This window comes from Diadema setosum, chromosome 9 (genome assembly GCF_964275005.1).
Source record: "Diadema setosum chromosome 9, eeDiaSeto1, whole genome shotgun sequence".
In the NCBI taxonomy this organism is placed as follows: Eukaryota; Metazoa; Echinodermata; class Echinoidea; order Diadematoida; family Diadematidae; genus Diadema; species Diadema setosum.
In genome coordinates, this window is record NC_092693.1 from 36933003 (window position 1) to 36959441 (window position 26439).

Below are 26439 nucleotides of genomic sequence, written 5' to 3' on the forward strand. Positions count from 1 at the left end.
GTAACGTTATGTCAACAACCTTGACCAAATCCCAAGTCATCTAAAACTAACATTTATCCGAGTGCAAGAGTGATTCGTGGGTTGATCGCATTGCTCATAATTATGTTGGGTCATGTAACGTTATGTCAACAACCTTGACCAAATCCCAAGTCATCTAAAACTAACATTTATCCGAGTGCAATAGTCCGGCTGTACTTGAAATGTAGGCACAGATGCACATTGGTTTGACTATGGTTTGAGCGATTACACTTATGGAGATACACATTGTTCCCTAATGTCCTTTCTTGACTCCAGTAATCTTCTTTCGGCAAGACGTAGTCTAACCTTGCGGTCCAGTAGATGATAAAAGATATCAAAGCACTTTCCATATTTGGACGGATAAATCATTTAGGTTGCAACTGATGTCTTTTCTGGATCGTCACCATTACAGTACCACAACATCGTCAACATGAAGCATGTAGGGCAGTTAGGGCCAAAGGAAAATTGGGCCGTTTCCAGCTTCCTGCATATTGTGTCCAAATAATGTCGATGCCCCTCGAGTTGTGTTCAGAGACCTTTATTCTGTGATTTAATGTATACCAAAGATATGATTTGTGTGCTAATTTATTCAACACCATGAAACTCTGTTTTAACTTTAAGTGTATAGTGTATAATAATAATGGTTTGAGATGGTGTGTCGAAAGCATAACACCATCAACTGCCATCGTGGGTGAAATTGCTGTACTGAGCTGGAGCAAGTAACTTCTTGGCAGGAGTTCAGTAGGGCACATAAAATAAATGTGTTAGGCATAGAATTAGGACATGCTATGGCATAAAGTGTCCCTGTCATTCCTATTGCAATGCATGGATTCGAAATGCTTTTCTTGTTTCACAAGAGGTAGAAAAAGATGGGCTGCTGATTTTGATACACAAGTGCTCTCCATTCATTTTCTTATCGTTTTCTTGTTTTTCTTAAAGCCAGGGTAGGCCCTACCATGTAAAAGAAGTCAGTGACCTTACATTGAAGGGGAATAGTAGCATGATGTGAAGTTGTCATTCAGCCAGTCAGACAGTAACAATGTTTATGCCCATGTTTTAGTATGTACAGGGAATTGTTCTATATGTGTCAGCCAAACTTTCAGTGAAAAGGCGATTTATATGGCTTAGAGAAAGAGAATTTGAAGATACATAGTGCTGTTTGACTATTTTAAAAGGAAAACAAAAACAGGAGCACCTGCTTGATAGGATGTAGTTTTAACTGATCACTTGGACAATCACTCGAAATTGTGTGTGTGTGTGTGTGTGTGTGTGTGTGTGTGTGTATTGATGTGTTCAGTTGCGTAGCGACAGATGAGTCGAAGGTCAAGGTGCAAAGGCCAGCAGGTTGCCAGAAGATAGCTTCAGAGAGGCCGATTGCAATGTAATTTGTTTTCCTATGATCAGAGATATTGAATTTGTTAGTGTGTCTGCCCGTCTGTGGATGCATGTTGTATTCTACATTTTGTATGCACAAGATGTTTCACTTATTCCCATCATTATTACGCAATATGCATGCAGTGAAACTCCTCCCATATCTTCTTTTAACATGCTTGTACAATGTAGATGTTTGTGTTTAAGTATTTTGCGCATAAATTTCTGTAGCAATTGTTATGCAATTATAATTTGTGAAAGTAAAGCACTTATTTGTATCAGTATTTTAGATAAAGCAGAGAAAACAGTAAAGACAACTGTATTTTGCATAAAGTTCTTTGAACAGCTGTGGAATAAATGCTTGATGTTTGGTAAGTTGACACTTTGATATCTCTTTAAATTGCCGTGTGTCATAATGCGTGGATTGTGTATACGAGTTTATGTGGGTATGTCATTGTGTTTACCTTTCAGATTCTCTCAGGTTGTTTGAGCACTGGTCATTTAAACTTATCGTCTCTTCGAAACATGTTGGATCTAGCCCGTCAAGTTACGCAAAAAAAAAAAGTGATAATCATATTCAAGAACATGTTAAAAATCGGTTACATTTCTTTATTCCGAAGGTTCGTCAATCCGAAAGTAAAAAAGAGTTCATAATTACGAATATTGTTAACACGGACGTTTTCGGATTAACAAACGAAAATTGACTTCTCTTTCGGAGGAACGAACCTTTTTTTTTTTTATAATAATAATAGTAATAATAATAATAATAATAATGATAATAATAATTATAATAATAATAAGGTCTTATTTATCCAGGGTAGCCTCTTCAGTGTTGCCACTGCTCTACCAGAGGGCCCTGCTATTATTATTATAACCCTAGCGTTGCTAGGTACCCATTTAACACCTTGGTCGAGTGGGACATAGTGGGTTAAAACATCTTGTCCAAGGACGTAAGCTCTGGGCGGGATTTGAACTCCGATCGGGAGTCGGGAGTCTTATCCACTATACCACAGCGCCCCGTTTTCGGATTAACGAATCTTTGGAAAAATGAAGCTTATTTCATTTTCGGATTAACCCTAACCTTCGGAATAATTAATCTTATTTCATTTTCGGAATTACGAACCTTCGGATTTACGAACCTTTGGTGTAACGCCACAAATGTTCAGAATAAGGAATCTTATTTCATTTTCGCATTACAACGTACCTCAAAATAACGGGCAAGACCCGAAGAACAAATCTATTGCTGTTGCGGTCCCACTTACACGGTAGCCCGACACCCAGTGAGAGGAAGAGCTGAATCGTGGAGCTGTTTTTGAATAGTCCACCTAGTCTGGAGGGAATTTCGCTAAACAATAAAATGTATTATGTGCATGTCTTCCTTGAAGGAGAATATTTTCCCAAAATCATGTACGTAGAATGAATGAATGCAGCAATACATTTTGAAATTTGAGGAAACTATGAATTTTCAAAGTTTTGGAGCTTCTATCGCTGGATGAGACGACTAAAACAGATCGTGACGTCACTTCAGAACAACGATATCAAGAAAATATAGAGAGAATCCACCACATTTTCACTTTTCATCTTCTTTTTAATAATTTGCGTAGTCAGAATCAGAACACATTTCAGCAGCTTCATATAAAACAAGGGAAGAACAGTGTGAGTGTTCAATATTTGGATTGTATTTAGTACATTTATATACACATGACGACATAAGACTTCACATTATCATAATGGGGAAATGTATAACAATTCCTCACTTTTTAATCAGAATCAGCTTTTCTTATCGGTCATTGAATCTTCAAGACTTACATTTTTTTTTATTTTGCTTTGTCCTGTCTGCGTCAAGTCTTGGTCAACAATATCTATATCGTCCTCGATGAAATTCCCTCAACACATTTTTCTCCACAACGTCATCGTCGAGGGTGGCGTCACATTGTCCAGGAATTGACAGGTCACACAAGATGGCCATACGAACATGGAATTGTCATTTCCGCACGAGGTTCGTACCGAACTTGGTTGAAAACTAACCAACGGCCGAAGCAAACACGGTGCCTACAAAAGGTTACACTCTGACACCCGAACCACACTTTGACGGCTAGACGAAGGTGTGAATTTTCACTATTAAACGATCTTTCGTAAGATCTTATATAACATATATATATATATATATATATATATATATATATATATATATATGATATTTTTTTCCCGTGAGCTGCCGCTCACAAAGTTGCTGCCGGATCCTGAGAAACTCCACCGGCGGTGAAACGATGGCGTATGATTAGACGCCCTCACGAATGACCCGATGTTTATACGATCAGAGCCGAATTCGAACATTTCCCATATCGTGTGTCCACCTTTGTTCAATTTCGGGATAGTGTGGCGCCTGCATTAGCATGTCCTTGCCAACTCTTATCAATCGTCCCTATTTCACAAACCATTGCTTTTTAATTCGTGATGTCCAAGAGAAAGCTAAATTTTTCTCTCCTTTTAGCTAAAGATATAATGTGAGCGTTGCGTCAATGGTATCACCTTCAGAATGAAACATGCTTATGCCGGTGGTAAAAAGAGTATACGCATAATCTTGACAGGTTTTCATTATTATTGCTCCGATGAGAGAAAGATGAAAGAACAGAAAAAAACCACATGATACATGGGTCATAATTTCTGTTGATACGTATGAGCTGCTCACAGTACTCAGACAGGCAGGAACGTACTTGTTGGTTGTCGCTGTATGCAGACATTGCAAACAAATTCATATGAGCAAAGACATTCCTTTCTTTTGCCGACATTGGCTATGATATTGTTGCGTTGACTGCAATGAAACAGGTTTTCCACTTTCATCATTATAGAGTGTATTATACATCTTTACCTAACGAATTACTGAAACTCTTACTGTTTGTGCATGCTGCATGGATTTTTGTCTATTTTTTTCCGTACAAAACCATTTATAAGATACACACGATTTAATCAGTTGATTGATTTTAGTTGCTCTTATAGATGGCTGCTTCTTGTTGACTACCATACTGTTTATACCTCCGTAATCGAAGTAAGATAGTGAGAATGAACTTGGAACGAGTGTTGATCATTCAGACATACGTGTTATAACAATAATAAACCAAAAAAATCTACAGCGCATATCACGGCAGATGTATAATCCCTGCGCGCTTTACTTTTCTTTGTGAATTACAAAATCGTTTTATCGCTCAAGTTTATGACAAAAGTGTTAAATGTGAATACATTTACTTCAAGATTACAATCATCAAAGGTATTACCAATGTATGTGGTGTTCTTTACTAGGGACGAACTTTGAGCTGTTCGAATGTCCCCATTCGTTTGCCCTGAAAATCATAGGATTTATATAAAAAAACACATTATTGCAATTGTATTATAATTAATCTTTACATTATTTACTAACGTTTATGTCGTCACATGTCCAGTTTGTTTTTTATTTACAATATTACGAGATTTTTTCGCACATTTTCATATGAGTAGTAAACCACTGCCTCATCGTATAGGCCTAATGTTATTTGTAAGAAATGATGAAGAAGGCTAGGGCAGCAAATGTGGAGGTACTTTTGTGGTTTTATAGGATTCCTTTGATTTTGCTTGCACGAATCTGTGATTTCACTTGGCTTTCAGAAAGTTTCTAAATACATTCAAACACAATATATACAATAGATCCAAACACGCCACATAATCACATCAAATTAACAGCAGAACCTTTGGCACGTTATCACCGCATCAATTCAGCTATCTTCACTGTTTATTACCATCCTTACAAAGGAGCTCAACACCTGAGGCATTCCTCGCAATGTCCCCAATGCTTACTATGATATCTAGATGAGAAGAATTTGAGAAAGAAAGGGCACAGAAAGTTAGATTCACAGCTCCTTGGCTCTTTGGCAATGATAAACGAAAATTGCCAATTTCTCTGTGTTTTCTCTGCATACTTTCAGTCTATGGAAGCTCTAATTGGCTGAACATGAAACAGAGTCGTAAATTAGCGTTAATATAAAATTGAAAGTGCGGTGATGATTAAGTATTGTGGAACCATAAAGAGCCTACAAGTATATCTGTCTAAACATCCCCTTCAAAGCTACTTACCCCGGATATAATCCGATTGTTACTACGCTATACAACATGTACGGATCTAGGAATCCTCCTCAAAGTCAAGCTTTTTAACAACGGTTACACTGGCTTCGGGCTCGCCACTCTCAAGAGACCCTGCCGCTGCAGCACCGTTCTGATCGGAATCGGACTTGGGGTCCATCTCTGCAGCTGGACTCGACCGGCTGTCGCTGCTGCCCACGCGGTCTTCGGCACTGCTATCTCCCGATTTCAGGCTCATCGTCGGAGTCAGGCTCGGGATGGGACTAACGGCGCCCACGGGGAGACTCGGTGGAGGCGAGTGGTTCGGAGAGTTGCTTAGAGAGAAATGCTTCAGCGGGGTCAGGGGTGTCTCTCGACGTCGGAACAACCGACGAGCGCTCGCGTAGAAGTAGTTCGTGGCCTGCTTCAGGACCGATCGCTTCAACCCCGGAACTTTAGTGAAGATCCGTAGGGTGACGTCTTCAAATTGTTGGGGCAAATCGGCTGGCAGCTGAAATAATTAAAATAATAATGATAATAATAATAATGATAATAATAATAATAATAATAATAATAATGATAATAATAATAATGATGATGATGATGAAACATAAATCATAAGTAAGTTTGTTGTTGAAGGCTACAGATAAGTTTTGTAACATTAAAGGGGAATAAAACATAACATGTATATCCGGATTGAGTGAATGCGGGAATATCAGAAGAACACATCAGTGATTTGAGGAAAATCGGGGAATTCGTTTAAAAGTTAAGATGGTTGGTTGCCGTATCGCCATCGCCGGATACGACAGCTACAACAATTCTTAGTGTTGCAGTAGGACAAAGATCTAAAGAGAAAATGTCAAGAGAATTCTACATAATTTCATATTTATCTTACAGTTCTGAACTTTTGAACGGATTTTCCTCAGTTAAAACTTCATTAATGTATCCTTCAAGTACTTCTGCATTAATTTACGCAATCCATGTGATTATACGTATTGGGTTTCACTCCCATGAAGAACTAACTAATGCACACGAGTCAACGCGAATCAGGTACTGTATAGAATGCACAAATTGTCACAGATGAGTATACCCATCAGTCTTACATGGTAAAAGTAAGTTCTCGTATACCACACTGGTCTTACCTTGTCCTCTTGTAGGAATCTTGCCTTCACTTTACTGTTTTCCTGCGACTTCTTGTAGAAGGGAATATGCAGGAGGGGATTCTCGTTTCCCCTGCCGTAGTCAAAGTGAGACACCTGTTGGAAAGGGGGAAAGTTGTTTTTATTTCCGTATTCAAATAAAATATGCAATTAAGGGACACATTAAGGTCCTACGGAGAAACGGAGGATTGCCCATTCAGTCGAATTTACAAAGTACAACTATTCTTCCCTGGGGTACCACATTTACCATAGTAATAAATGATACATAGAAATTCTGGACAAAATACCCAATGGAAACAGTCACAGGTATGCAGTGAGAAATTTTACAGTAACTAAAGACACACACAAAAAAAGTAAAAAGCAAGAGAAAAAGTATCTGATGCTACGTTTGATATACAGGGCATACATAATTTTGTTTCCCTTTTATCAAAATGCTCAATCTAAATAATCAGACAATTGCATTTCAAAGGATCTTAAGGTTGGTATGCATTATGAATTTTATTTGGTAGTTGATTATGCATCAATATTCTCCTCTAAGAAAAGGTCATTTTACAATTACTGGAATTTGGCTTAGGTAGATTCAGATTCTTAATTCACTCAAAGATCTGTCGCTGAGGTCGATGACTATATTTTCATAATCTGCGTTTCACTTCTAACGAAGTTTTCCGTTTCATTATACCCCCGCCAAACGAAGTTTGAAGGGGGTATATAGGAATCAGCGGACGGTCGGGCGGTCGGGCGGTCGGTCCGTTGCAAATCTTGCGTCGCGAACTACTTCCTCAGTTTTCAACCGATTCCCATAAAACTTGGCACAGATGTGTGCCTTGGGTTGTAGATGTGCAAGACGTATTTTTTGACAGTACCCAAAAGTACGTTGCCATGGTAACGGCATATTATGGGCAAAAATGGGTACAAATCTTGCGTCGCGAACTCCTCCCACAGTTTTTGATCAATTTTTATGAAATTAGGTACAGATGTTCATCTGAATATGTTAATGTGCAAGACACATATTTCCGCAGTGGCAAAAAGTGCGTTGCCATGGTAACGGCATGTTATTGGTAAAATGTAGGGCAAAATGCTTCATGGCAAAACTGCTTCATCAGTGTTCTTCCAATTCTCATGGAATTCATATTGAATGTTTGTCTTAGGATATAGGTCAGCATGACACATTTCTTGACAGTGACAAAAAGTATGTTGCCATGGTAACAGCTCACATATTATGAGCCAAAATGATGGAAAATTTTGTGTTGCAAACTACTTCCTCAGTTTTTGCCCAATTTCCATGAAACTTGGTACAGATGTGTGCCTTTGGTTGTAGATGTGCAAGACGCATTTTTTGACAGTACCCGAAAGTACGTTGCCATGGTAACGGCATATTAATGGCAGAAGATCAAGGAAAGATCTTGCGGATTTAACTACTTCCTCAGTTTTTTGACCAAAGCTTATGAAATGTGGCACACACCTTGATCTTGGTGGGAAGATGTGGAAGACATATTTTTCAGACGTGTCGGAAGCTGCGTTGCCATGGTAACGGCATATAAATGGCAGAAGATCAAGGAAAGATCTTGCCGATTGAACTACTTCCTCTGTATTCGACTGAAGCTCATGAAATGTGGCACACACATTGGTCTTGGTGGGAAGATGTGCAAGACATATTTTTGGACGTGTCGGAAGCTGCGTTGCCATGGTAACGGCATATTAATGGCGGAAGATCAAGGAAAGATCTTGTGGATTGAACTACTTCCTCAGTTTTTGACAAAAGCTTATGAAATGTGGCACACACAATAGTCTTGGTGGGAAGATGTGCAAGACATATTTTTCGGACGTGTCGGAAGCTGCGTTGCCATGATAACGGCATTTAAATGGCAGAAGATCAAGGAAAGATCATTCCTTGGGTAAGACTGTCGTCACGGGGCGGGGGTATTAATCACCTTCAGTGATATTTCTAGTTTTCGCGTAAGTGGAGTAATTTAGTTCAATTCCCGTTCTCTGTGTGGATTTTGCAAATTCTGAATTAAATGGTCAGATAAGTAAATTGATTGGGTGTGGTAATTGGCGACAGATCGTAATTGTTGGTATAAACTCCATCGTAAAGTGTCTCAATTTTGACAATTGCTCATGTAGATAACAGGGTAAAGCAATTTTGACAATTGCTCATGTAGATAACAGGGTAAAGCTAATGACATACCGCTATCTCCAAATTTTCGGAGCGCCAAATCTTTTCGTCCGATGACAGACTGTCTTCATCGTCGTCGGCCACCACGCACTTTTTGATGTCCGCCGGGTCGATGGTACGCAGCTGAAAGGTAGTATTAAAGTAGTTACACTTTGATGTCAATTGATTTGAGTTCAATACATAAGACATATCATCTTTAAAAATGTTTAGAAAGCCACTAAACACTTTTCCTGTTGTTTTTTCATATTTTTTTTACTACGAGTTTATCAGTTCTAACTACTATGCCCAGTTCTTTTTATTTTAAACATACCCAGAAACATTAAGAAAGTATGACCGACAGATTTCCACAGTTGTGAAGACTGCGCATTAAATTCAAGATGCAGTAAAAAGCGAAATTGACTCCACACAAAAGTCGAAAACAGAACGCCTAATATTTGGGTGAGAAAACAGTATTGTTTTCACTTGCAGTTAAATATTTTTTAATGACTCGTGACCATTATTCATTGATGAATCAGTTCTTCTTTATTGTTTAACTATCAGATTTCAGGGTTTCTGTGATCTATGACACTGACGTGAGAAGCTTTAAATTAGAGACGTAGTGATAAGACAATGTTGAAGGAATGGGAAAAGAGCATTCGTCTACCACTTCTGCGGCGTGTTGGATTTCAACGATGCACTGGTACAGTTGCCGATTGTGAATACGATCGAGTATCTCCCGCGCTTTGACCATGCCCTTCTCCGACGACCTCGAGCGCATGATTTCGTGGATGACGCCGTCGTTGACCTGACAAAACGCTTCCGGGTCTTTCACGCATTCTAGGAGATTGTACTCGGTTCTGGGTAAAAAAAGGGAATGATATCAGATACACAGACATCTGAAATTGCGATGAAAGTAATTACTAGTACTGACTGCTCCACAACAGAAGTATAATTGCCAAGGTCAAGAACTTTTACTTCGTGCAGTGCCAGTGTAAATTCATAGTCTGGGGTGTCAATATTAATTATGATAATAGTGTCCTCTTACAATTAAGGCCCTAAATTCCGTCAAAAATTATGCTCATGGCGCTGTTACATACCCAGCATGAACAGTACATTATACGACCAGAGGAGAATTAAATACAATAACTTATTTGAACACTAAATGAAATGTTTGCAATTAATAAGTTCATAATGAAAGATGAAGGAGGGCACAGTGACAAATAAAGCACTTTTTAATCTTATTTCCATAATTTTTGGTTTCTCACATACTTCTTTTCATTCATTTGTATATTTTGTTTTCCGGTTTATTTCATCTTGACATCCATGATTTCGTGTTGTTCTTTCTTTCATGCTTGATTTTAACGTAAACCTAACGCTGCTGTGAGGATAGTACGTGTACTGCATAAGGAGATCAACAGGTTTCGTAAACTAGTAAATGACATGCCCTAGTCCTTGTCTGTTCGCAGTCTTTCATAATGCGTCTCACAATGCATGTTATGATTAGAAAGTCGCGGTCATGAAAACAAAGAAAACCGCAAAAGGAAGTGATGGTGGCGGAAAGAAACCTGTTTGCTTGATCGAAACCTATTGTGATACTTTTAACTACCTCCTATTCGAACTTAAAGTCCCAGAACGTTTTGAAATGTCTTGAAATTCAGAAGCATGAGGAAATCATTCTACTGCTTCAATGCCAAGACTTCCACATGCTTGACTGCCTCTTGCAGACTTTCTTAAATTTGAATCTTTCAGTGTAAAGCAGCTTTATCACAATTATGACATAAAGCTCTGAAGCGAGTGTGTTCATGTGTGGTATAACCTCTGAAAGGAGTGCATTCGAACTCCATTCCCATTGAACATGTTGAAAGCTAAAATTCCGTGAATATAAACAAATTACGGCAATGATAAAACCTATGTTTGATGATCACAGGACCCGTTTGAGGTCGAGCGTTGAGTTGTATGACTCTCACTTCATGGTCTGACCAATTATCTACTGAGATTAGTCAATGCTTATCAACCACACAAAATAAGGTGCGAATGTCAATATTCAAAGCAATGTGTGCAATGGAAACAGAACAGCCATCATTCCAAAGAAAGTTACCCGTTTCTCCCCAGAAATTTCAGGTGTTCTGACGCGGCGAAGAGGGCATCTCTCAACCTAGAAGTAGATGGACATACATGGAAAAAATTTTAAGTAAATGAATAAGCTCTGTGCTCTTAATTGAGGAATTGTTCAGATTGAAAAATAAGACATGAATACAGCGACAAAACTTTTAAAGCTCTGCACAGTATTCACCCTACATTAGAGTGCAATTCCTTATTAAAGTGAAATCAAATGAATGCAAGTGTAGAAATTTCACCAATTCGGGCCTGGAGTAAAGTTTCACATGTTGAGGGATACTTGACGCAATGCAAATTACCTGAGGTAAAGTATGGACACCTAACAACGTACTGTCTCTTCTTCAATTTTATTTTTCTTATTAACTTGGACTTGGTAAGGAATTGTACTGTAAAAGCACACTTGCCGTTTAAGTATCATTATAGTACAAGATATATGATGCACATACGAACCAATATGTCCGCACTGTAGAATCAAACTGCCCATCATGCCCAAGGAGAATTGCATTATTCCTATTTCATCAGAATCCGTTTGCAGCACAGATGGTAACAGTGATGCATATTGATTGCATTACTCATTGTTTATAAGTCATAATGTTTACTGATAGTGCGGCAAAACCAGCTGGAGAGGGGGAAAAATGTTGTTTTGTTATCAGTGTTTATACCATTTTAGTCATGTACACAGATAGGCAAATGACAGAAGGGCAGAATAGCAGCTGGAGATCTGAATGTATTTTACATGGTTTTACCGGGGAAATAGTTTTAGAAGACACAAATATTAGTTATTTCTCTTTATTTTTGTTAAGATATATTTACATGATTGCGATGATGTTGCTGACCCTGTGTTGATACGAGGCGTAGTGGAGGCGGCGTCTGGTAAGGAACATGTGGTTTAAATCGCTGGAGACCTGAAAGAAAAACATCATTGGAAGAATGGTTAAGATATTAGAGCTTTGATCGATTGAAGAGTCAAGATTGAGGTATTGACTATATGCCTGAAGCCGTACCTCATGAGATTTCGAAATTACCTCGGAGTTTTTATGGGACCAGCCAGGTTTCAGTGGGAGATGGATTAGAAAATATTCTTCCTTCATAAGGTGAAACAGGATGACAGCACAGGAAAGGAGAAAAAGATAGTAAGAAGATAGATAATGAACCTGGACTAATTATCAGGTAGATCAGAAAGGTAAAGAGGGAGTCATCCCGCAGGACCAACACCCATGAGTCATACAGCTCACGAGTTCGATGCTATATTATAGGCAAATAAAGCCCTTGAGACCGATACGAGCTTGTGTAGGTAAAAACAGCCCACGAGTACGACAGATACAATACGGGGTTCAAAGTGTCGGTCTCGTGGGCCTTGTTTGCGTAGTGTCGCAAACAACTCATGAGCTGTATAACTCGTAGGCTATATGACTCGTGGGTATCGGTCTCGTGACCTGCACCCCTAAACAGGAGGGTATCAGGTTCATTTGACAGTTCGTGTATGAAATACTTGCTTAAGATAAAAATACATTATTTCACACTCTTCTCTCTGTTTTACAATTGCATTCAGATTGCATCGAACATCAAGAAAGAGAAATTAGAACTACTACGGTACCGTAGCTGCATGTTAGAAATGTATCAATAGTACATGTAGCATTACGTGAAGTGACACATATACATCTATGCATCTATCTATTTATTGTTAAATTTTTTAAAAAGCACCTTGTCTCTGAAACAGAGCTCCTTCCTCATCACTCCGCCTCGACGCTGGATGTCGTAAACCCGCACGAAGGGGATGATGCGTTGAAAGTCGAAGGCCGACTTCATCCCGAGGAAGAGAGCGTCTCGAGCAAAATAATCCCACTTGTCGACATCGACTCCGTTGACGCTGTTGTTTACGATTTGGTATAGGTAGAACTTGTTCTCGCGGATCTGAAAAATATGGCATTGCCGCTCGATTAGCGATGTATATCAAACCATGGTGCTACCAAGATTTCTTATATTCCTACAGACCAAAAGTTCAATTCTACATGTTCATCGTTTAAAACAGTGGACTGCATGGCTTGAGAATGATCCTTTTATATGTAACTGTTAACCTTCTGTAATTTTAGTTAGCTCTGTCGCAAAGAAAGGTGGAATCTTTATGACATGGGTATAACTGAGAGAATTGATCATTCTTTGTCATCTAAAACCATGAGAATGGATCGACCACCTGAAGCACTTTGGAGGCGACGCGACGGTTTGAAAACGTTTGGGCGTTTTCTCCAAAATGTTTCAGTGGAACTTCGACATGGCCATTCTTAGGTAACATGAAAAGAAAGAGGTTCCATGCTCAATATGTGCATTTTCGGCACTTTTCATTCTTGGGTCTGGTCTTTTTTGAAAAGCATCATCGGCATCGGAGAGTTGTTGACTGAGAGTGCAGTTTGATACCGCTAATGGTGCAGAAAGTGGTGTCTGAGGAGAAGACCAATTCTTCTGTTTTGGTACGTTTTCGTTTATGCATTTATATAGGAAATTAAACAGGTACAAGAAAGGCCACGCATCTTTAAATTCTTTATTGGGAGAGTACTTGATATGAGTGGAATGTAATTACCAGTTTTTGGTCTGACTGCCTGCTCTTTCCAAGGATGAGCTCGCAAATGAACTCCAGTTCCTGTTGGTAGATGCCGAATTCCTGCATCTTCTTTTTCAGTTTATTTTTCTCGATCAGGTACTCGAACACGAGCACGGACTGCTCCTCATGCTGTATCAACGGAAAGCAAAACGGATGTAAAGATTGTTTGCGTATCCACAAATTACTTGACTGCGTATCCACACATTATTTGACTGCGTATGTCGGAGGGGGCGGATTAGGTTTAGTAATTTGGGCCTACTACTAGTGACTAATTAGGGGGTCATCCCACGAGACCGACACCCACGAGTCAATCATACAGCCCACGAGTTCGACACTGAAGAAAGGCCCATGGGTCATACAGCCGACGAGTCATACAGCCCGTGAGTTCGACACCAGGCAAATAAGGCCCATGAATTCTACACTATAAAATAGCCCACGAGTTCGATACTACAACACGGGACTCAATGTATCGGTCTCGTGGGCCGTATGATTCTTGGGCTAGGTAGGCCCTATAACTTGTGGCCTGTATGACTCATGGGCTGTATGACTTGTATGGGCTGTATGATTCGTGGGTGTCGAACATCCACCCTCAGTTAGGACCTATTACACCTATTGCACAGTAAAGTAATAATCTTTTAAGAGTTCACTCTTTCACTCATTAATTCTGAAATTCTGTCAATCCGTCTCTTTGTCTTTCAGTCACGTTGTCATTCTTTCAAAAGGAAAAAAAAAAAGGAGAAGAAGAAACCCTTGACTAAGGAGACCAATGAATCATTGACCGTTCATCCATGAGGTCAATTCCCCTGTCCCGGGGCGGATATATTGCAGTACGTTTGAAATGCTATTAAGGGGAGGTTATACGTCTTAAGGTCGAAGTTTAAGTCGACATTTCTAAAATAACATTACAAACCCGTATAGGTGAGGATATTCTCCAAGGTTGGGACAACAAAAGTTGTTGAATTACATAAATTATTATTTTAAAGAACTCTGAAAACATATAACTTTATATGACTTTAGCATCACAACCGCATCATGGAAGTTTTAACTTCTGCTTCATTGAATAACATTTCAGCATTTGTCATAAATTCCTCTGCCTGATAGAATTACATGGAATATAAGATTTTAATCATATTCTATACACTGCGATGAAATATCGCAGCTCAGTCGTTTGATATCGTATGCCGTCTGTTAACACCCACATGCGCGCGCGCGCGCGTACACACACACACACACACACACACAAATATCTCTCATGGAAATTTAAAGAAAGTGATTTGCCATCGGCGAGTATAACAAAATGATTCACTGTCTCGTATAATCACTTTTATCGTATCGCTAGCGATATCGACTACCCATTAACTCAACGAATACTTGGGTAATCTTCCTGCAGAAAATCATCGTTTAAATTACGCATTATAACGCATATGCCCTGTAATTATTGGAGAAAGATAAGATACAATTAGTATTCTAATCCATTACTTCTGCAAAAGTCAGAATTCAAAACGTATACAAACAATTTACAAATTCTACAAAAGTTACAAAAACAGAACTCTTGTCTCAAGTCAAGTCTTTTAATTTGAGTTTAATTGACTGTTTAAGAATCAGTTATGAATTTAGCAATTCAGTGACTTTTGATGATTCTGTCGCGACCGAACAATATTTTGTGAAGAACAAATGGCTTATATGAAAGAAAGCAATTTCTATTTCTTGTTCTACCTTTGAGGATTCTACCAATGAATGGTAAAAATTAAGACAAATAGACACACCACCAAACACCACTAACAACAGATATTTTGTGGTTGGTATCTAGGACTTGATGACAAAAAAAAAGTTGCACTCTTACTCTCCACTTTCTTCCGTTCTCATCGGGTGGAATGATGTTCTCAAATGCGTGAGAGAAAGGACCGTGGCCGAGGTCATGACACAGACCCGCGATTTCCACACAGGCGATTTCATTGGTTTGGATGCTGGGCTCGTGGCGCTGTAACGTTGTGGCAAGTTTTCCCGCCAAATGGCTGACACTGTAAAGACGCATGACAAAGATGATTATATGCAGCTTTGTCAGGAAAGAACATGTTCTCCATTTTTAAAACGTTCACTGTCCAAACCATTGTAGATCACTGATTCTTTTAAAGAATTGCTGGCTATAATACAAAATATTCTGTCGTTATAGCCGCACATGAACTACGCTCAGTGAACGCATGGACATAGCAGGATCTCAGTTTTACTCGTGGTAACAATATCTAAAGTGTGATTATGTTTGCTTTATTTTTTGTAACATCTGAAATGTTGGTTCATTGTTCAATTCATAACGGATATCTGCTTCACATCAAAATCTCTATATTACTATTACCATTGTCAAAACTAACATTAAGGGGATGGTACAGTGTTGGTTGAAATGGGGCTTGAGGCTCACAGCGTTTTTTTTATGATGATTCTTTGAGATACTGAGAAACCTCTTATAAAATATGAAAGAGCATAATGATTCTAAGAGGAATACAAAGTTTATTTGATGAAAATTGTTTTTTAAATGGCTGAGACATCCAAAACAAAGCGATCCTGACAAAAGGTGGGACCCACCTTTTATCGGGATCCCTGAATTGTTTTACTTTGTTTTTGGATATCTCAGCCATTCCGAAACCGATTTTCATGAAATAAACTTTTAATTTCTGTTAGAATTGTATGCTTTTCAATATTTCATGAAATGATTTTAAGGATCTCGCAAAAAGTTAAAGGCTGAATCCTCACCTCAACCAATACTATACCATCCCTTTAAGAAACATCGTTTGAGAATGATACCATTAAATATAAATGGGGGTGTGGGGTAAGAGTACGTATCAGGAGGCAGATGGCCAAAAACGTACAGAACGTTGCATATTATTCGAATTCTATGCTTTGTCTGATGAAGCAGCAAGTCAAGCATGTAACCTGGATACCAAAAAGTACTAAACTGTCTTCATAGAGTTGAACATGAATAGTTATTGTCATAAGGAAATCGGCTTCTTTAACCCTCTCAAATGTGCACAAAATGTCACACGCCTACCCATATAGACAGGAAATCTATGTGGTAACTTAAAGGTCAAAGGCTATAGCTACCCTAAAGAGTGGTCGAAACGAGTATGGACCGCTCCTGGAAACACGTAGCAGGTGCAGCCGAGTTGTTTGATGTATCTCAATCGCTGGAATTGGGGCGTGTCGATGATCCACTGGCAGTACAAAGGCATCTGGATGCTGCTGTGTACAGGGTCGTTAAATACCTGCAAGTCAAACACACAAAAATTGAATGTCTGCGTGTTACCTCGTTAGGATTGATATTTGATATTTTTGATATATTTGATATTTATTCATTTCTGCAATATTTCATGACAAACGTGATATACAAATACATTTTTCTTTCGTATAAATCATAGGATTTTTGAAGAAGAATCAATAAACTTGATGATTGCAAAGTATTGACAATTATTTAATACAAATTACAACGGTACATTAAAGATAAAGGAAATTGATTTAAAGGTACAACCTAAGGGGAGCAATTGCAGAACTTTACACATCACATTCATTTCCTTCAGCCTAAACTTTAACCAAACTATATCTTACATTAATATACCCAAAGCCCAGTCCAATTGCAATTGCAATTGCAGGTTAGACATGATCATGAGTGAAGACGTGTCACAGTTTAGAATCACCCCGGTGTCAAATCTTCCAAGTGAATATTTATTACACAAATGCATCATATGCAGCACTTGAATGTTTATAAATACATTAATTCGTCACCACATTCCAGCGCTTTCTTTATGTATACCATCAGTAAGATATTATGGCATTGACGATCATAAAGACCAAAAAGAAAGTGATAAGTGCACAATGATTATCTTTACAGCCGCCATTTTGGTCCTGGCTATTTTCTTCCATAACTATACAAGTAGAAGTCTCGTGGACTTTGACAGCCCACCGAATTTTGAGCAAATTTCATATTTCGCGATCGCATGCTTAAATTTGAAGTTATGATGTTATCTCACTCGTAGATTACATCTGGTATCCGCGTATACATTTGAATAAACTCGTCTCACTTGTTAGATCAAACCGTCGATGGTTCCGTAAATATGACATGAAGAAACACCTTTTATGCATACCCTGTTTTGTCATTAGTATACAGATACCTATAAATCATAGAGTAACTATCCTTCGACGTGTTGTTCGAGGAGGCGGAAAAAAAGGCTACACTGCCAACAGAGCGAGCGTTTTTTTTTTCTGTCCTTTACACATCACATTCATTTTCTTCAACATAAACCTTAACCGAGCTACATATCTTAAGGTACCCTAAGCACAGTCCAAGTGCTGTAAACCCTGATGTTGAGCCCTCGTATCAAGCTCTGAACATCCTATAAGATAGAAAGTCTAATATTGTATTTTCTTATCCATTTTGCGCTTTCACCCGAAATTAAGAAACAAACTAATCGATATCGTCCATTTTAGGCGCTATTGTTTTGATTTGATTTATGCTCTGTATGGCATTGCTTTATATTTACATCAACGGCATTGCACAGTAAAGTCATTTTGAACAATTTCAACAATTTTCGTTACATACATCTATAATACAATCACATGCGTTACATCGTAATTTCGATACAGACCCCCCCCCCATACACACACACACACACACACACATACATGTATCCAGAATTGCGCTCATTTCAGTTACAACGTGGAATGGAATGACAGTAGGCAGTGGGTGAGCTCCTCAAACTATCAAAATATCAATTTCCGTAATCTTAAATTTGTTAACGCACTAAACCATTCTTTATTGATTATTTCCTTTACAATACAGGTTGCAGCCAATAACTTCTCTGGTACACCATGCACAGCTGGTAGAAATTCAGTGTCTTCAGCGCTGCAGTGCAACAATCTCAAGCTACTCGCCAATTAAGAATAAGAATAAAATTTGACTGTTTTGTAGCAACCAATAATGCAAAACATGAATACAATGTCACCATGTATTCTGCAAATTACTGACAAGTGCACTCCCTTTTATACCTAAACAATCCCATCCCTTTAAGTACAGTGTGGATACATTAACTGAATGGGTTCATGGCGTCTAGCTATTAATTTCCAGCCATTAAGTTCTTGTGTCGTGGGGAAAACCCGGTGCTTCCTTATCTCTTTTACCAATTATTGCCTTGAAGTGTCTTGAAAGCAAAATTGTTCATGGTTGTGTGTGCTTAAGTATGCAACTGTGTTCGATTTTGTTGTAACGTAGTTTATGTCACTGCTACAGCTCATCTTGTAAACAAAATAAGAGACATAACACCGGTGATATCTTAGAGTAATCTGCATAAAGAATGAGGTAAATAATGATGAATAATTATCTTACATTTTCTTTGAAAATAGTTAGAACTAATTATTGTTTGTTTTGCAATGATCGTCTGGGTGTGAGACAAAGGGTACTATAGAAGTGGAATTAATGATCTATACGGCAGTTCGCAATTCAAAAAGAGGAAAATCAACTGGAGTGTGTCTTATCTGTCAAAAAAAGGAAGGTTAAATCAGTGACACACCATGAACCAAGAAAGAATATTGCTCTTAATTTACTGTCATCAAAATTTATTGGTCACTATGATGGTATTTGTTGGAATGTTCTAAAATTGTCCCCTTGTATTTAAATACGTATTCTCAATGTTTTCGCAGCTTTCTTATTCCAATTTCGTCTTTAGTGTGAGATGCCCACTCAAAGGTAACCATGATACCATTTAGGTCCTATATGCATCGTAGTGTTTTACCTACATTTGTTTTTGATAAATTATGTCCACCTTTGCCTCTTATTTGAGAGCGAGCCATTGAAACACAAAATATTGATAGATATCTGTAGTAGCTAATTCATGTTTTTTTTTTTCTTCCTAATGTTGTTTTATTTTGGTTATCAACAAGGACTGTTTTCTATTTTGCATGGTTATGTTATGTATATAAATAAATGCGTACAACAGTTTCGCTTTGAGCCTATGGTATAGTATCAGACAGAGACGTGTTATGATAAAAAGTCTGGTGCCAGAGGCTGTGGCTTCAAGAACATGAAACCTAAACTACAGTATCTGAGAATTAAATTCACGTGATTTTAAGTCAGTGTTTGACAGAGAACGAGAGGAAGGCAGGTTGCCAAGCTTTTACACACAGGTCCTCACTACTCGACTATAGAAATTCGGTTTATGAGATTTTATGCCCCAAACTGCAAGCTCGATTGGAATATCGAAATAGAAACATCTGGCTATAGGTCGTAGAACCGTAGATACACTTGTAGTAGCATCTATAAAATTTTGAACGGTTCATGTGTATATGTATGCATGTATGCAGGTATGTATGTATGTATGTATGTATGTATGTATGTATGTTTATAGATATATTCGTTCGTTGATCAGTAACGCGCGGCCAAATATCTAAGCTGCAATGCCACACCATGAAGTTTGAGTTAGCTCTGATATATTGAGTAAATTCAGACGGAGGAAATGACATGGGGATTGTTTCATCACAATCTGATCTAACCGGAGCAAATTGAATCTAATAAATTTTAAATCAATTCAAATCCAATTTTATTTCCAATATCACATTTTGTTGTTTTTGATACAATTCCAAGTAAAAACAAAAGAACAATGTACTACAACATTACTTCAACATACAGACATGAAACTATTCAAAATCATTGTATTAAATGTATTGGAAAAGAGAGGCCCACGTGCGGGAGTTCAATACAAGTGCACGTCACGAGACCGACACCCATGAGTCATACAGCTCACGAGTCATATAGCCCATGAGTTATACTATGCAGCTCGCGAGTCATACAGCCCATGAGTTCGACAATAAGCTAACAAGGCCCACGAGACCGACACATTACGCGCCGTGTTGTATCCTTCGAACTCGTGGGCTATTTTTATACCTATAGTGTCGAACTCACGGGCTTTATTTGCCTAGTGTCGAACTCATGGGCTGTATATGTTTTTAATGTCGAACTCGTCGGTGTCGACCTCATGGGGTGACCCCGTTCAATACATTCACATGTTCCAACAAATCACTGATTTATATTCACAGCCATAATTATGATGGTCGAATTGCAGAAGACCAGTGATAGTGGCATTGCCTCATAAGTCTAGAATTGAACACTGTTCATTGAACGAAGTATAGAGTTTTCTTTTTCATGTCCTAGGTGTCTGCATTTCAAATATCAGTAACAGGTGAATTTAAAATTACTTCAACTATTAACAGGTGAAACACAAGCTGATGCAAGAGAAGAAGTACAGTAAAAAAAAGAAAAAAAAAGAAAGAAAAGAAAGAAAGAAGGTTTGGCTAGTTTGTTCAAATGCAACCTACGCCCTTCTTGTGCTACGCGAAAATAAAATGTAGCCTCAGTTCCTAAAGTTCCTAATTCTTACCTATTGTTTTATCAATCGTTTCATTATTACCGTACACGGAAGAGAACATGGCTATTAAAGTTGAGCGGATATAAGTGTTGGTGGTCATTTATTTTCATGCTTCCTGAAGGTAAACAGAATATATCTATATAGACATCCTCACCCGGTGGGCCATCTTCATTTTCTCGGCTTCTGCTTGATCGGCCCTTTATAGTTTTTTGTACGCGGTAGATTCCAAATATGGTGTCCCGTCCCTTCTAAGACGTTCTCTCAGTTGCTTTAGAACTTACTGGCTAAAATTAATGTGATGTCTACATCTATAAACAACATATATGTCAAAACTGAAATTGGCTCCCCATTATCTTAATTACTCTAAGGTTCGAGACTCTTTCGAGATTGAGATAATCTTAAATTACCTTCGGGCAATCCATTATGCAAAGTTAATGATCGACGATCGCAGTAGGCCGCTGCAGTTCAGCACAGTTTTGTTTTATGCTGCTGTAGGTCCCACTATCTCCAGATCTCATTCAGTATTTCACGTATCACTGGCTCAACATCAGGAGATGATAGCGGGTAAACTGAAGCAATATGATGCTTTATTTCCAAACATTACGTGAATAAAGTCATGTCATCAAGGCGTATTCCGCCGATATTTTCCCGTAAATCAGGTAGCGATGAGAAAGTTGGTTGAAAGATGCAAACACACCTATGCTAAGGATGGGATGTCTGCCTCAACTCACGTGATGCTATCATGTGTGTGGAGTGGTAGTGGACGTCAAGAAATGGGCGTCGAGATCTTAGCCAGCCTATTAAAAGACAGGCGAACTTGATGGAATCACTTCTTCAGCTAACTGCACGTAAACTAAGACGGACACTAAACTTGGACGCTAGTCAGATCCCTAAGGCAATAACTATTTTGTGACGTAGAGATAAACATGGGGGGGGGGTACCTTCGAAGAGTGTCCGTCTAGTGTAGCTATTTTTTTTTATTACGGTTGTGGTTTCACATTAATATCAGTGAGCTATTACCATGATGAGGATCAATGAACTACTTTACAATTCAAGACTATATTCACGATCTTTTACCGAAACTGAAAATATAAATATCGTTTACCACTGAAGACAAAGCATGAGTGTACTGATAGCCTAATCACGTTTAACCGTAAAGATATGAAAGGCTATACATGAAGAGTACATTAATTCAATGAGTTATCAACCGCAGATTCAAGTGGAAAATCTGCATTTTTTTTAACCGATAATTCGATGTTTACCCGTACGGAAACAACACATGAATGAGATTTTATACACGTGGTAAATGCCTGACAAACGTGGTGATAAACAAATGTATCTTCTTTTTTTATAACACTGTATAATAATTATATCTTTTTAATATAAAATGGACCAACCGAGTCCTTAAGACATGTACGGAAAACTGAATCTATGTTTGAGTTCAATCTGCTGCTTAAAGACGGCGCACAGTGGGCCAGGTGTAAGTGAAAGTGCGCCAAAATAGGGGTTTGGTCATTCAAACAAGTTTTTTTTTTTTTTTTTCATGTTCTAAGCAAAGATTACAACCTCTAGAACACATGTAAGCAATATTTCTTTTTGAAATTAATTCTAAAGGGGTAATTTTTCTTGAAAAGACGCAAAATTGTGATAATCGGGTACACAATGTGTAAAATGCAATCTTGCGTTTGTTAAAGGTTTTTTGCCAAACGGGTTGTTCAATCCACTTCAAATTGAATGTGGTTGATTCAAAATAGTCATTTTAAGTAATCGCAGAGTTTACAGTCAAATTCGTGTTTCTGTCGAAAGTTATTTGAGATGAAACACAAAAATAATGGCATAACAGCATTTTTCATTCATGCACAAAAATGGTCAACATTGCTGTCGATTTCTGCGCTAAAAATATGATGATGGCCTCTCTTGTAGTCTATGCGTTAGATTGATATCAAATTTTGCTGCAACCTTGCGCAACCTTCTGAGTTAAAACCCATTTCCCATCCGCATGTTCGCTCAGTTTTTGGCCTAACTCCATAGAAGCGCTCACTGTGTGCACATCCTCACACGCAGCAGGCAGCCACCTTCCTGTACGGAGACAAAGCACTCATGGCAAAGGCTGAGATTTATATCCTTTTTGACGCCATGAGTGACGTACATTACAAGATTTATAGTCTTCTGGCTCTCTTTGACAGGAAATGTCAGAAAATAGCTATGGTGATATGTCTGTATCCAAAGATATAGTATATATATATATATATATATATATATATATATATATATGAAGGGTTTGTTTGCAAAAACCGATAAGTCCATTTTTTAAGATTTTGAAGTGCGATCTCTGTCATAAAGTTCGAAATAATGCCTTTTAAATGATATATTGGTCACTACATATAATGGTATATTTTTTAAGTTATGGTCAAAAGAAGCAAAAATTTTCTTATTATTCTCTTTATTTTTCTTGACCTTTAATCGCAAATATCTCCATTTGACAAATATGGACTTATCGGTTTTTGCAAACAAACTCTTCATATATATATTATATATATGAATCGCATTTTAACCTTCAGTGGTGGTACAATACTGGCAGGTCAAGAAAGATCGAAGTTTCTTCAGTGAAGTTCGGAAACGATAAAACGTGAAGAAAACATCAGAAAACGATGCTGAGATATCTCGAAAGATACAAATTAAAGAGATTTGGAGAGACGGAGAGAGAGATCGCCGGGAGAGAGAATGAGAGTGGGAAAGAAGGAGAAAGACAGTAAAGAATTAGGTAGTGTCGAGCCCTGAAATTACGCATTATCAGTTTTATTTTCAAAATGGGATGCCACACATTTCGGATTTCTAATTATTACAAACTAATTCCAGTAAGGCGCCACCGCCCCCCCCCCCCCGCACGAATATACCCCTTTAGGCACTAACGCACTATGATCCTGAGCTTCAACTTGTGTGTGTCACTTTTGATGTACAGGGTTAACGATAGAGATCACATCAATTTTTTTGAAGTAGGATATTCATTGTAGCATAAGAAATATATATATTTCTCATTGGATTTTAGCAGCCAATCAGAAATCGGCATTTAAATGACGTCATAGCTGTTTGAAAATATTCTAATTAGATTCTACGGGTCTGATTACCCTATACCCTACATCATTTAAGCATACATTTTAAGTTAAACTCAGTGATTGTGAATTTTGGCGCACTTTGGAGCCATTCTGGTACACTATGCGACGGTTTAGGAACATTCACATCAAACTTTGGAACATCTGTGGATAATATTCTGATATGTTAATCCTTCAATATTACTCCTGTGGAATAATCTGTGATTCCTTTGCATGTTGCATTTAAGCTGACTTGACACTGACTGATTTGGCATCAAAACAATGGGATTGTGATTATTTGTTTGTTTTTGCCATTTGAATCATCCGTTCTAATGATAATTATCTCTCTCTTTTCTCATTCCACACAAGTAGTCTCTTTGCATTGTTTTTTCTCCATTCTTTCTTTGTTCTTATAGAAGGGTTTTTACTTTGTTCAATATTCCCTTTCCCTTTGGATAACGGTGAGCATGGTGAAGACATATTTCCTATATGATTCTATCTTAATGATAAGTTCCTCTAAAGAAATAAGTGTGATCCTTTTTGTGTAATAATAAACCGTCAATCTTGATTTCATAATCATTTTTCGGATTGATTTGGGAGTGTATACCAATAGTTGATAATGCATCGTTCGTTTTACCAATATTCATAGATAATCTGTTACATTTAAACCAGGACTTTTTTAAACAATTCTGAAGTCAATTTATGAACAAGGCTATGATGGTCCTAATAGCAAACTTATTTTCAGTAGTTTGCTTGTTATACGTCACTACTTTTGCTTTGTTACAATAATAAATTATTAGTTAGCCTACTCTGAAATAAGTGTGAAGACATAACAAACATTCGCAAATGATCAGATATATCGAAACTACCACTGTGATTATCCTTATCAAAATCGTTCGTAAATTTATTATCAATATATGAACATAATGTGGTAATTTTGGTTGGTGTATCGATGCATACAAAAAAAGAAAGAAATAACAACAAAATAAGTTTAAAATAACAATACTACTGCATTCACATTTTGATCAGTTGAATTACTCACACTTAAAGGATATCTGAATCTAAAATCAACAGATTTCATCGCATCGATGCTGAAAGTTTCCAGGAAAAAAAAAAAAAAAAGTTTTGCGTTTTGCTTTTGCATCTTTTGCTTTAATTTTGGTGAAAATCCCCCTCTCACCCCCCTCCCCCCCCCCCAAAAAAAAAAAATTCTTCATAGTATCATTAGGTGGTCTGTTTATAGTTCCCTGATATTTTTGATAAACTCATTCATTTGTATATTTAAAAAAAAAATGTATTTGATTCCTTGATATCTTGTCTTATCTTGAATTATAATTCTTTTTAATGAACATACACAGCAACATCCCTTTCCTTTGTTATATACATGTGTGTGTATGTGTGTGTGTGCGTGTGTCCTTGCGACAGTCTCGTGAAAGTAACTCTCTTATCCTAAATTTGAACGTGACGATATCTAGATCACAATCCTATTTTATCATTTTATCAAGAACCAACTTGAAGGTGGTGTGAACTGCACAATATGACCTGAGCCTACTTTGTTCAAAAGGGACTTTCCTGTACTACTGGAGTACAAAATAACTCATGTATTGCAACTGCTGCTGACTACTCTTACGCTGCTGTGCAAACTTCCATGTTTATTTTGCTCGCCTTTTCGAGATTTTCGTTTTTACAAATGATTCTTCAACAAAAGTCAACCAGAGCGAGACTAACAGTTTCAGCGGAAAGACATAGGGCCTACATGCAGCTTAAACTTGTGTGCGTATGAATGGGGATTGCTTTAGATTTATGGTTCCGATTTAAAATAATTCTAATGTCCTTTAATATCAAATTTGATTCCACAACTCAAAATCTTGAATACAAAAGGGGGAGGGGCGTACGCCTTCAACACTTCCACCTCCCATTTGTTTCACCCACTTGCAATGGACTATTGACAAATCTTTGCTTTCTTTAAAACAAAATGACAATACTCCTTTACATATTCATGTAATCAATTTATGATTTTTGTTAAAACAAGGAAAAGTAGAAATTACGCGGTGCGTAATATATGTCCCCGCCGGAAGTAGCATTTTGTAACAAAATGTGCAATATAGGTAAGAAATCAAGGTCAAAGGTCAAAGAAGTCAAAGGTCAAAATTCTGTGTAGAAGTTTTGAAGCCCTCACCTAGTGCCATCACATAAAGCAAATGGAATCGAAATTGGGTTAGAAATGGAGGAGTAGCATTTTGTAGCCAATGTACAATATAGGTCAAAAATCAAAGTCAAAGGTCAAAGAAGACAAAGGTCAAAATTCTGTGTAGAAGTTTTGAAGCCCTCAACTAGTGCCATCATATAAAGCAAACGGAATCGAAATCGGGTTAGAAATGGCGAAGGAGTAGCATTTTGTAGCAAAATGTACAATATAGGTCAAAAA

At 37.8% G+C, this 26439-nt stretch overlaps 2 protein-coding genes across 2 annotated transcripts in view; one reads left to right on the plus strand and one right to left on the minus strand.

The window, feature by feature from the left end:
• LOC140232660 (thymidine kinase 2, mitochondrial-like) overlaps positions 1–18534 on the plus strand; it is a 43389-nt gene extending 24855 nt beyond the window's left edge. The window contains exon 8 of the mRNA XM_072312766.1: positions 18342–18534. Coding sequence (XP_072168867.1) covers positions 18342–18440 — 99 coding nt within the window. The 3' untranslated portion in view covers positions 18441–18534. The remainder of the gene's footprint in view (positions 1–18341) is intronic.
• On the minus strand, positions 5222–17400 carry LOC140232722 (deoxynucleoside triphosphate triphosphohydrolase SAMHD1-like). The gene is made up of 11 exons (XM_072312840.1): positions 17392–17400; positions 16610–16770; positions 15357–15534; positions 13493–13642; positions 12619–12828; positions 11728–11819; positions 10895–10951; positions 9461–9653; positions 8830–8940; positions 6624–6737; positions 5222–5992 (listed from the first exon to the last, which is right to left on the minus strand). The coding sequence occupies exons 1-11, from the start codon at positions 17398–17400 to the stop codon at positions 5543–5545; spliced, it is 1725 nt and encodes a 574-aa protein (XP_072168941.1). The 3' UTR covers positions 5222–5542.
• Positions 18535–26439: the final 7905 nt, after the last annotated feature.

Bases quoted from the DNA above. Each gene is read 5' to 3' on its own strand.
- LOC140232722 (XM_072312840.1), bottom strand. The intron at 15,535-16,609 runs GTAGCTATAGCC...GCGTCTTTACAG, and splicing joins CGTTTCGACCACTCTTTAGG to TGTCAGCCATTTGGCGGGAA. The intron at 5,993-6,623 runs GTAAGACCAGTG...TAATTATTTCAG, and splicing joins GATTCCTACAAGAGGACAAG to CTGCCAGCCGATTTGCCCCA.